Here is a 12,295-nt window from a genome sequence, read left to right on the forward strand (position 1 = left end):
CACCCTTTCCTGTTTAACATGGAACATTTCAAGGGCAAGCCATCCTGAATTTCCCAGACATGTTTAGGAGTGCATGTGTGAAAAGGCTTAAAGAGTGAGAGTATGTAAAGGTTACATAACTTTTTCCATGATGGATAGATTTATTTATTTATTTAATACAGATAATATTGCAAATACAAAACTACTGTCTCGCAGAGCTTCAAATAAATGCTGCCATCATTCTGGCTGCTGCCACATATCTTGAATTATTTCTTCTCCTTCCTCCATTCTCCATCCTCCCTCTATCCCTCCCTTCTTTGTCTCGCGCTTTGAAGCTGAAAGTAAAGCGACACGGGATTTTCTGCCTTTTAAGGATTCAAACAGAGTCTCCGGGTTTGGAGATGACATGAAAGTCTGCCTCGTGGCCCACCTGGGGATCGGTGGGCCGGCTGGTTTCTGGTTCACAAAGCAACCAAGGCGTTCATTTTTTAACATGCAGGAGGCTGCTGGGGTCCCCGCCACTCGATGTGCACGGGGGCCTGAAACATAACAAACACCAACATCAGGCTTTTTGTGCTACTAATTAATACTGTTTCTAACCTGTGTGGTGCGTGTGATAATGATTGTGAAGCATGTTTTGGGAATAGAATTGGACCTTTTCTTCTATTCTTCTTGTAACAGAAATTGAATGAAATGCATTCTGGGAGATTGAATTAATGCTTGTGGTCATTTGTAATTTCTCTGCAAACAAAAAAAAACCTGTGATTGACAGTCACAAAGAAATCTTCTCCTCCTATGAGACTGCCAGATGAGATTCACTGATGCCAGCAATTGAGCAATCTTGCCATAAGCTATAATCAATATGTGGTTCACACTAAAAATAGATTTTCCACTACAATCTTGCTCTTAAAGTCAACAAATTCCAGCTTGTCCCATTTTGCATCGGTCCCATTCACGCAAGCACTCATCTTTACATTGCAGTCACTGCTCCCCTCACTTTTCTTCGCTCGCCTCCTCGACTATCCTTGGCATTTGTTGCGTGAGAAATCACCCATTTCAGTCTATTATCTTGACAGAAAACAAGAATAACACTTCCATATTGAGCGATTCTATATCTACTTTCTCTCCTCGCCCTCTCTTCTCCGTTCCTCTGTGATGAATCGTCTCCCTCGCCAGCAGAGGGACCTGTAATCAGGTGGCTGTTGGCGAAGATCCCGCCAGATCACAGAGGTTAATAACATTCCACATCATCACCCACAAGCCAGAGGGATTATAAGGTTCAGAGGAGCAGGTTACACACTGCAAATAATAAATGCTATTTCACAATGACCACTCAGGTGATAGGCCGCCTTGCCATCTCATCTCTCCTACAATGAGGAAGGGGGAAAAAAAGAACTCAAGCGGACACCATCACCTGCTGAAAGTGTCAATTATCTCTTTCCACGTTGTAATGGAAGCACTTCTTTGAGACTGAGACTCCTCCCTCTCTCCTCATTCCCCTCCCATCTGAAAGCAAACCATTTTAATGAACGTAACCTTTCTGTCCCCCTTTCCATGAGATGTGCTCTCAACATGATGTTGATGGTGTCTGTGGGCGTCGTGCTTCATGCTGAGTAGGGTTATGTCACCTTGTCGTTAGCCAGGGGAGTTGTAGGATTACATACTTATCTCATTCTCTCAAATAGAAGTAGTTACTCAATACCCCACCACCACTTTCCTTACATGTACACTTCCTGCCTTCCTCTCTGTTGTATCCCAAAACTTCCTGCCAGCTCACTGGTGATGGTTCAAACTCAACTGTGAACCCTGTGCACTCATTCCAAATATAATCTGGAGCTTGCAATGCAAAAATTGGAGATTTGTTGATGCTATTGATCGTTCTTTTCTCGCTGCAAGCCAAAAAGCAAGCTGCCAGTTTGAACAAAATTCTCAATGCCACTTCATTTGCATTGGAAAATTGCAAAAATAATTTCATCCCTCTAGCAAAATTGTCCACTTTTCCTTACACTAGGACTTAAAAATCAAACGGCAGTTTAAATAACTTTGTAAAAACTGTTTCTTTCCCATCTTTTGTCTACACCAAAAAGGGTGAAATGCAGTCATAGATGGCAAGGCGGAGAGTTTCAGATGATTTCAACTGCAGTCAGATGGAATTTAACAGAGTGCCATTTATGCACAGCTTCATAGTAAAACATGAGATGAGAGAAGACAGACGTTTCGTCGGACTAAACGTGTCTTTTATTGTGATAGTCATCTCTGATGTGCTTTTTGCTTTGGCTCGTCTTTGAGGGAACCTAAATCTGTGTACTGCCTGTTTCCATGTGTTCATGGAAACAGTCCATGTGTGGACTTAAAGCTCTGGTCTGTACATATTTGAGTGTGTGAGTGTGTGTGTGTGTGTGTGTGTGTGTGTGTGTGTGTGTGTGTGTGTGTGTGTGTGTGTGTGTGTGTGTGTGTGTGTGTGCCTTCATCTGTTTGATCTTCGGTGTTAAAACACAAAGAAGCCCGCTACTGTAGCAGCCCACGGGACGCTACAGAAATAGATGGCATTCATACTCTCTGTATTCTATCACCACCACCCTTCAAACCCCCTGAATACCCCCTCCTCTTACACCAACACACTACCATGGTTTTCTCACCGACTCACACACACTCCCACTACCCTTTTTTTCCCCTCCTCTCTCTCATTATACCATGTGGGCATGAACCAAAATAAAATGGTGAATAACTGTTGGATTTGAAAAGCTGCAGCTAAAAGGCAGGCAGATCTTCTCCTTCCAGCACGTTATGAAATGGATAGATCTGGCTGGTGTGAGAGAGAGAGAGAAAAAAAACAACAACGCTGTCATTTGAAACAAAACTGGCTTTGTGTGCTTCTACTGAACCTTTGAGGATTTTTAAACTATTAACCACATAGGAGTTGGGCTTGAAAAAGAATCCAGCTGAGACTAGCGATTTTCCCATCATTACATCACTCCAAACGACTCCAAAAGGGCCCTCTGACACCAACATTGACATGATCAAGCCCTGCAAACAAGCACGTTTTGCTGACACAAGCCACACCCACACTGCCAAGTGCTTCTCAAAGTTACACACACAGTTCACAACTGCCAGTAATGAGCTGTCCAAAAAGATTTTTAAAAAACTCACGGAGGTTTGTGGCCCGGGAAACAAAGTGCTGCGAATGCATCCCAAGGGCCTCCTCCCCCCGGAACTGCTCACCTGGACACCCGCCCTGCAGCACACTAGCTACAGCCCTGTCAGACAAAACGAAACAGAAGAGGAGAGAAGAGAAACAAGGCGGTGAAGGATTAGAGGTGCAGACAAGAGGAACTGTGCATAACATGGTTAATTTAATTATTCAGTCGGGTTGCACTGTACGGCATCCTTCCATGAAACTGCAAGGTGCAGCTAAGTGGAAGAAAATATGATTCCCTTCAGAATGGGAAATGTTTGTTTTCAGTGTTCTACTGTTTTTGCTGTCATCAATGCACGAACACTTTATTTTGTTACACGAGGAACGTGTATGAAAGCATTTTCAGTGAGCTCCTCTCACACTTGCACAATGGAGCACAATGCACGGCGCGCATTGCCGCCTGTAGTGTAGGAACCCGCCTCCGCCTACAAAGAGAAGAGCACGTTGTGTTATGATATACCTCAATGGAAAGGTGGACTGGAGTGCAGAGAGCGTGCATGCACTTTTTTTTTATGTTAGAGTTTCGATGACATAATTTGATCTGGTTGCCAAGAAACAGCAGCCAGCGTGCGAATTATAATATGCGAAAGGCTTTTCATGCAAGTTATAAGTCATAATGGTGAGCTGCAGCTCGTTTATATCATACATTTCTGATTTGTGCAGAGGCAGATGAAGGAAAGAGCCACACATTGCGCGCTCCAGATCACTGTGTGCGTAGGCTACTACTGCAAGTCTCTTTGTAAACAAGCGCACTGAGAGGAGCAGGGAGGCAGATAAAGAGAGAGCGTGAGAGAGAGAAAGAGAGAGAGAGACGAGCTGGAGGAAGAGGAGAGAGAGACCTACCTGGACATGTTTTCTCTCTGGGGCCGGTGCGCCTTTTCCAGTCCCAGTTTGGTGAAAATCCCCACGAGAGCCATAATGGCCACTACTCCACAAATGATATAAACAATTAAGTTCGTCTTGTCTTTGGTGCTGTCGTGCATCTTGTTAATCTTTTTGTAGGGAGTCTGCCCGGTCTTCATCCACACTGGAGTGTCATAATTTTTGCAGGTGCTCTGGTCCAGCCGCGAGTGTTTGTAGGAGCAGCAGAAGCGGAAGCCACAGGTGCCGCAGCAGTAGAGATAATTCCCCGTTTTGCAGATGAACGGCGGGTCCCACTGGCCCATCACGTCGTAGTAACCCCGACACCTGTCTTCAGTGTGCGGGGTCTCCTCCGATACGCTCTCCTCCTCTCTGGAACCGTTGGAGGTGGCGATCATCACAAAGCCTCCGAGCAGCCCTGGCTCCCCGTCAGCCTTGCAGACAAGAGCCATAAGTTTGAGCAACAAGAAGCCGAGAAGAAAGTATTTTCCTCTCATGGTGCTTTCTCCTCCGTTTAACTTCACGCAGACACGAAAAGACTTGGAGAGAGGAGAAAAGGCGCGCGGTCATGGTATACTGAAAAGTCCACGAATACGCATCTGAATTGCGCCGCGCCTTCATCCGCGCAAATGGACATTTTAATTAACATGTCATCATCCAAAAAAAAGAAAAATCCTACCCAGAAAAATGCCTTTGTTCATTTCCCCAGTGTCACTAACTGTTTCTCTGGTGCGCACACGTCTCGTCAGAAAGGCATTTGACGGCTCAGATTTCGCGTTTTCAGGAGTGCATCACTTATCCATCGGTGCGCTCTTACGCACAGGAGTAGGCAGAGACACATGCCGCACAGAGGATGAGAGCGCAGTGAGCGAATAGAAGAGTCGAGGGTGGGAGAGCCTAGTGCGCAAAAGGAGAGGAGGAGGAGGAAAACATGGGGAGGGAGAGAGACTGCGAGGGCTGATGAGAGCCAAAGAGAGAGAGACGGAGAGAGAGAGAACAGAGGAGTCTTTATTGTGAAATATTACGATAAAGCCCCAGAATATACGCACACCACTGTTCTATTATGCCGTCGAGGAAAGGCGTGGGAGCCTTTTCACCCTCTTTTTTTCCACTTCATGTATTTTCACTCGTAGGTTGCCATTGTTTAGGAATACTGAAATCACAAGGAGCTTAATGTGCTGCAATAGTAAGGGGCTGGTGGAGCTTCTAAGGCAGAGGATGGATTTTAAAACCTAAAATGGACTTTTGGCACAAGGACCGCCATCGCTGCTGACTTACTACAAAACAGCGTGTAAAAGCACCCTTTTTATGGTTCAATTGTAGCCTAACAAAAATAAAAAACATAATCCTCAAAGCATCTGACACAGTGTTCAACACAGATTATTTTCAGCTGAAAGATTAAAAAGCCGACTCAAATTGTACCAACATAGGGAGTGTATCCCTTGTTTTAACATTTCAAAATCATACCAACAAAATTGACCTTTAATTTAAAAAATATGTCTTTGTCTCCAATTCTTAAAAGGCTGCTGTTTTGGACAACAGGTGCCTCGGAGGAAAGTACAGAAATGTTCTTCGAGAACCCTCAGAGTTTTTTAAGGGTCTGGATGCATTGAAAGCATGCAAAAACCTTGTTTTAAAGAGTGTTTAAGATAAAGAAAAAAACATTCATGCAAACGTATATGGTGTCTCTCCAGTCATGAAGACAACAGAGAGAATGGATGGCTCTTGATGGATTTTGGATAACTGTGCAACAAAGTATCCAGCCTGTGTCTAAATTTATCTCTTTATGAGAACAAAGACATAAAAATCAAAATTATTTAGTTTGGTTTATAAAACTTTTTCCTTCAGAGCTGTGTGCATTTTAAGGAGAGCAGCACACTTTGCAAAACAGTAATTATCGCAGCGTATTCATCTGTTAGCATTGTAAAGTTTGTGATTAATGGCAGCACAATCCATTTAATGACTAATTTCCAGATTTTTTATGTTAACATCTGGCCATTGTTACAACTGATTGGCTTCCTGGTAGAAATCACCAAAGAGAATTAAGATCAGTCAGCTTTACATAATTTCCATAGTTTTAAAACACTGACATTACAAAGTTTTTACAGCGGAGATTATAATAATAGCACCTAAAATTTATATAGCACCTTTCATGCAGTTACAGCCTAAATCACTAACAAAGCAAGATTGTGCAAAATCATTACAACTAAAAAGGGAATTACAAACTATTGAAGATATTTAAATATTAAAAAGTAACAAGAAACAATCAAAACAAACAAATTCAGATGATAAAGACAAATAAGTTCATATTCAAAGCTACTGTGAGGAACTTTTGTTTGTGTTGATTTTGGTGCCCCCTGTGGTCAAAGTGATACCTCTTATGTCTTTGCTTATCTTGTCCTATACATGTGTAAGTCATCTTTTCTGACAAAGAATCATGTCCTGCTTTCTAGGAACAGTCATATACCACTCATGAATATTTGCTGTAATAAAAGTACAAAACTGTGTTTTTCTGCACTGCACAGTTAATTGCAATCTCTGATACCGATCTCTATAAATTGGTGAAGTGGCTCTCCCTTCATACCCGGCAGCTTCAGCACTGGCTTCATTTCGTATACAAGTCGATCCTAGGCAAGACACCTCCCTACCTGTCCTCTCTTCTTCACGTTACCCAAGCCTCATATCGCACTAGGTCCAGTAACTACATCAAGTTCATCATCCCCGGTACTTCTACTGTTTTCGGCCGTAATTCCTTTCGTTTTGCAGCAGCTTACGACTGGAACAACTTACAAAACATCCTCAAACTCTTAACTTTGACTCCACTAACAACCTTCAAGCTAAAACTTCAACAGATTTTAATTGACTGTTGCTCCTGCTGATCACTTCATTTACCAACATGCATACTTTTATACACACATACATTTTTACAACTTGTGCACATTGCTTGTTACTTGTCCACTTTTGTTCTATTTATGTTTATATGTCTGTGTGTGTATGTGTTCCTGTTTGCACCTCTTTGTCAGGTAATGTTTGTAAATGAGAACTGCTTCTCAAACACTTTTACCTGGTAAAATAAAGGTCTAATAAAATACCTATTCCAGCAGCTGTTACATGTATTAGAAATATACAATAGAAATGAGCAACCCTTACAATTTGCTAGTGGTCATGTTTGCTTTTGCAGGTCATAAAGTGGAACCACTGTTTATTTCAGTCTATTTTATAGCCACTTAAAAACACCTCACAGGAGCTTTAAACAGCAGGAATAAATTAAAAGCCAAGTTAAAAAAGATATGTCATTGATTTCCTTTTAAAAAATCCAAGAGAGTCTGCTGTTTTCAGATCAGGGAGGCTGTCTTATTCAAACTATATATTCCAGTGTTCAAAGAAGGAAAACTAAACCAAGAGCTGCGGGAAAATTATTCAGATTTTTCGGTTGAATCTCCTGTGAGGAACGATTGTGACGATTTTGCCGCCCCATGTGGAAAAAGTGGTCTCTGTTGATCATAATGTCAAGTGCATGTGTAAGAATAAAATTTAAAAAAACTAATTCGGCTTTCTTTCAACAGTCAAACGTCTCACTCATTGAGAATTGTTTCTGTGGAAAATGTCAAAATAGAGCTGTTTCAGCAGTATGCAGTTAATCACTGTTTGACACATACCCCCAGGCAGCAGTTTCTGACATAAAAAAATAACAATATAGAAACAGTCAGTATTTATTCTGATGGTCTTCTCTGCTTTGCAGATCATAAAGAGGCATCATTATTAGTTTCAGCCTGTTTCATAACCAGCTAAAATTTTAAGCTTTAAGTTTTATTCTTTGTTCTCTAGTACCAGCAGAATTCTTGGTTAACAAATCTAATGAACAGAATTAAAATTAACTCTGTGAAGGGTGGCCTTAGGAGCATTTCTTATTGGGGATATTAGTCTTGCTTATTACAGTGCATTCCACCTTAGGCCTGGATTTTCATGTAATGTGTTTGAATATAATAAAGTTGTGAATAGCAGCAAGTTGCAAGTAAAAAGTAATTGAACGTTATAATGAAAATGGAATCTGTGATGGAGTCAAAGCTTCTGTGAGAAACTTTACATCTGTGTCAATTTTGGCTTCCCCTGTGGACAAAGCTGTATCTTAACCTCTTTGCTGATGTTGTCCTGTACATATAAGTTGTGTTTTTTATTTAACAATGCTGTGATGGAGTTTGTGTGGTAAACAGATCAGAGATTTACAACAATATGAATCATTCTTTATTTCAAAAACCTCAAACGTGGGCTTAAAATATAGCCGTGGTGCTTAGGTAGAGAATCATCATCCTTCTCAGTAATAGCCATCATAACCACGACTAAATGGACGGACTGATCTGAATAATGTTTGATCTGCATTTGCTCTACGCTCAACCAAGGTATGGCTACACCATTTAGACCAGGGGTTCTCAAACTTTTTGGCTTGTGTACCCCCCTTTAAAAAACAATTTCAGCCAAGTACCCCCTTGTATGGCCGAGAAAAATGTTCAGAATATGGGAAAACAACATGAATAAATGTATGCATGTGGTTTTACAGTGTCATAATAACATTGAATTGAAAGATGACACAAATTCTATGCTTTTGTTGTGCAAAATTTTTCCGAAATAATCAAAGATTGAGGCAACTAGTACTTTTGATGGCCCAAGGAGCACACCGATTTATTTCTGTCAAAAAAGAAGCCTTTCAACCACCTGTCCATTGTTATCCTCCCGGCCGCACTTAACCCTAACCAACAGACGGTGGCCGTTTGGTCAAAACGGTTTTGCAAATAATATATTTTATGAATGAATATGCTCAATTTGGAAATAGTGCCCTATTTGATGTTGCATTGAAATAAAAATGAAATGCTGTAGATAAAGTTGTTTTTAAATCAGATTTTTTGGGGATTTGTTACGATGCAACCTTTTTAAAATTTTATTAGCTTTGTCACGTATCCCTTGCAGTACTCCCACGTACCAAATCAAGTACATGAACAGTTTATGGACTTTGGGATCTGATTTCAGAAAAGAAAATTCTTCGTCTGACTTCAAAGCAAAAGTAGTGAGAAACCAGAGCATTGATAGAAATGTAGTGCAAAAATTATGATATTTTTCTTTCAAATGTAGTGGAGTAAAAGTAATAAGTACCTCAAACAAATAATACTCAGGTAAAGTACAGATACTCAAAAAATGTACTTAAGTACAGTACTCAAGTAAATTTACTTTGTTACTGCCCACCCCTGGTGACGCCCCTGGATGTGAATGGGCAGGCTGCATGCTCTAACCACACTGGGATCTGCTGCAGAGACAGTCCCACACGTTCACAGACAGGCGGTGTAATCGACTGTCGATAGAGACAAGCGTCAGAGACAGCTGGGGACACCCACCCAACAGCTCCGCAACAAACCCGCCCTGAGGCTCGCTGACAGGCTTTCGAGTCACGAAACAGTTTGCTCTGGAAACTCTCTAACCATTGGAGCTTATGGCTGAGAGTGAGGACATCTTTCTCAGGGCTAAACACCGGACATTCAGCGGACTGACTGAAGGTAGTTGATTCAGAGCTGCCTGTTAGCTCGCTCACTGGCTAACATGTTTGCTAACTCTGCCTCTAACTCGTTACACAAGTCTCTGCTGTGGAGAGGTTCATGTGTTGACACAGTTAACCTCTGACAGGTTGTGTGCAGCCTTGTTTTGGTAACTAGGTCGCTGCTGTCATCAGGGCATGGTTAGCTAGCTTGCTTGTGTTTGAAGTGATTGACATTATGTCCTGTTTGGTTAGCTTTAATAAGTTTATACAGTGCAGCAAAACAACTCTGAGGTAGTTCATGTAGAGGGGCTGTAGTCCACTACGGATTGGGGACAGTAAATCTATAGTTACATAACTAGAAGTTGGCTTTTTATTTAAACTTTGTAGAGTAAATTGGTTGACTACAATACAACCTCGGGAAGGAGGGGCGTATAAAGAGGAACTATAGGTCACATTTCTGCATTTTTAAGAGGCTTTATTGTAAAACGTGATGTGTGGTCACTGTGGCAGACGTTATTTAAATACCAGGAAATTAACCACATTTTATTGTGCATGAAAGTGTGTATTAAATCTTTTAAATCTCTTCATAAAACCCATTTTTATAGACTTGCTTTTATGTGACTTTATCTTTCTAACCGCTTTTACTTCTATTTTAATATTAATTTTAACTTTTATCCAACTGATTAATTGTTTTACATTGTATTTGATTATTTATTTTTTGAATTTATTATTTTAATGTTCCTAATTTATCCTGAACACTTTTTCTAATTTTCCAATGTGATGGCGTCCTCTTACTCTGTTAACCTTTTATTGTCCTTTTTTTCCTTCCCAACATAGTTTTTATTGATTTTCAACAACTTTAGACATACATTTATAAACATTCACAGACATATCTTCACATATATGTGCATAAATACAATATCGGACACACACACAAAAAATCCCAGGTGCATTAGAAAGGAATTATTATTCTTTTAAAGTTTTTATTTACTTATCCATTTTTTTTTATTTATTCGATTTTTTTATTTTGTTTAATTTATTTAATTTATTTATCCTTGAAAAATCTCTCAACAACGATTTACTGGTCTAAAGTTCCTCCTCCCTGTCGTTTGAAATCTTTGCTATGTTATTTGAACCATGCTTTGTTTGTCAAAGCACTTTGTAAACATTTGTTTTTAAAGGTGCTCTATAAATAAAGTTATTGTTATTAACATTATTATTATTACAGCCCCAGAGTCATGATATTCAAGGGTACACACTTAGTAATCACAGGCGTGCTCAGTAATGTGTACATCGGTTTCTACTCATCATGTCTGTTCAGCCTCACTGTAGGAGAGCAGCTTCTATTTGGGGAACTCAGGGGGAAGAAATTGAAATATTCAGTATTATATTATTTGCAGCCAGCCCCACTGTGCTTTAATCTCAGAAGATGATTAATTTTGTTCAGAGCGAACAATGTGCCACCTCAGAAATGTGTGTGAGGAGTGTTTGAAGTTAGTTTGGACCAGAGGAGCCACACAAGGCTGCTGCCTCTTATCTCCTGTCAGGGGAGCTGTGCAACCCTCGGCAAGTCCTTGTATTTTTTTTTCCAATGTCTTTTTATTGTTTGTCAGAGAAATGGTTCACACATCTTGCTTCAGAGAGTCTTTCTACTATAAAGTATCATCATTGTAACAAAAGGCTTGCAGGATTTATGAGAGCAGCTTTTTCAATCTTTACTCATTGTGTTGGTTATTAACTCAGGAGTGTAGGACTGACATGCATGGGAATGTATGCACATATACATGTACTGTATATGCATGCACACTCATGCCTGTATGATTTGAAAGCACTCCTTTGGAAAGAAGAGTGGCTCCACACGGCTTAGTAGAAGTTGTAACTGCTTGTTGAGGTGTGTATTTCTGGTAGGCAAGAAAGGCTTCAGTATGTAGTATGCAGTATGTGAACAAGAGCAAAATCTGCAGAGTGCCAAAACTACCTGGATGTCGTAATAATTTGGGAAAATTTCTCAGTATGCATCAGACAAGTCTCCCTCACGTACGGTTTCCCACAATGGACAGTGCTAACCGTACGCATATTTTTTCTTCTTCTTTGATGGTGGGTACTTTGTTTTTAGGTGATGTGAAATGTATTAAATTCAATATAAACCACTTCTTAAAGGTAGGGTTGGTAGTCACAGAAAACTAGCATTTCCTCAGGACTCCGTATAACCCCTCCCCTTCCCCCCTCGGAGCTCCTCCAGAACGACGCCCCCACTCACATGCACGAGCGCCGCTGATTCACGACCATATGATGGTGACTGATTCAAAACCTGACCTCAGCACATCGTTTGTGTTTTGCGCTATGTCAACTCATGTCTCACTCAGCGGTGAGAAAACACTAGGGATGCAATGATATCAAAATCTCACGGTACGATATCGTCACGGTATTAAGGCCACGCTACGGAATTATTGGGAAATTGTCAAAAAAATAAGATGACTTTGAAAAACTTTCATAGTGTGGAAAATTAAGTGCCAGGAATGATAAGAATAAACACACTTACTGTAATTGAACACAAACATAATTCTCAAATGTTCTAATCACATTTATTACTACAAACAGGTATTTTCAAGTGCAAAGAACAGTGCAGGCACATTCAGTGTTTCAAGTAACAGGCAAATAAAAAAACCCTTTACGTTGAGTGTCTTTAAACTGGAATTGACTGACTGCACTGCGCAGGGGATCATGGGAGA

At 40.6% G+C, this 12,295-nt stretch overlaps 1 protein-coding gene across 1 annotated transcript in view; it reads left to right on the plus strand.

Annotated features, from left to right (window-relative positions):
• The first annotated feature begins 9,316 nt into the window (after positions 1-9,316).
• Positions 9,317-12,295, plus strand: part of cpped1 (calcineurin-like phosphoesterase domain containing 1) — a 71,770-nt gene continuing 68,791 nt past the window's right edge. The window contains exon 1 of the mRNA XM_034707681.1: positions 9,317-9,582. Within this exon, the coding sequence (XP_034563572.1) occupies positions 9,519-9,582 (64 nt within the window). The 5' untranslated portion in view covers positions 9,317-9,518. The remainder of the gene's footprint in view (positions 9,583-12,295) is intronic.

Source organism: Notolabrus celidotus, chromosome 18, assembly GCF_009762535.1.
Source record: "Notolabrus celidotus isolate fNotCel1 chromosome 18, fNotCel1.pri, whole genome shotgun sequence".
NCBI classification, from domain to species: Eukaryota; Metazoa; Chordata; class Actinopteri; order Labriformes; family Labridae; genus Notolabrus; species Notolabrus celidotus.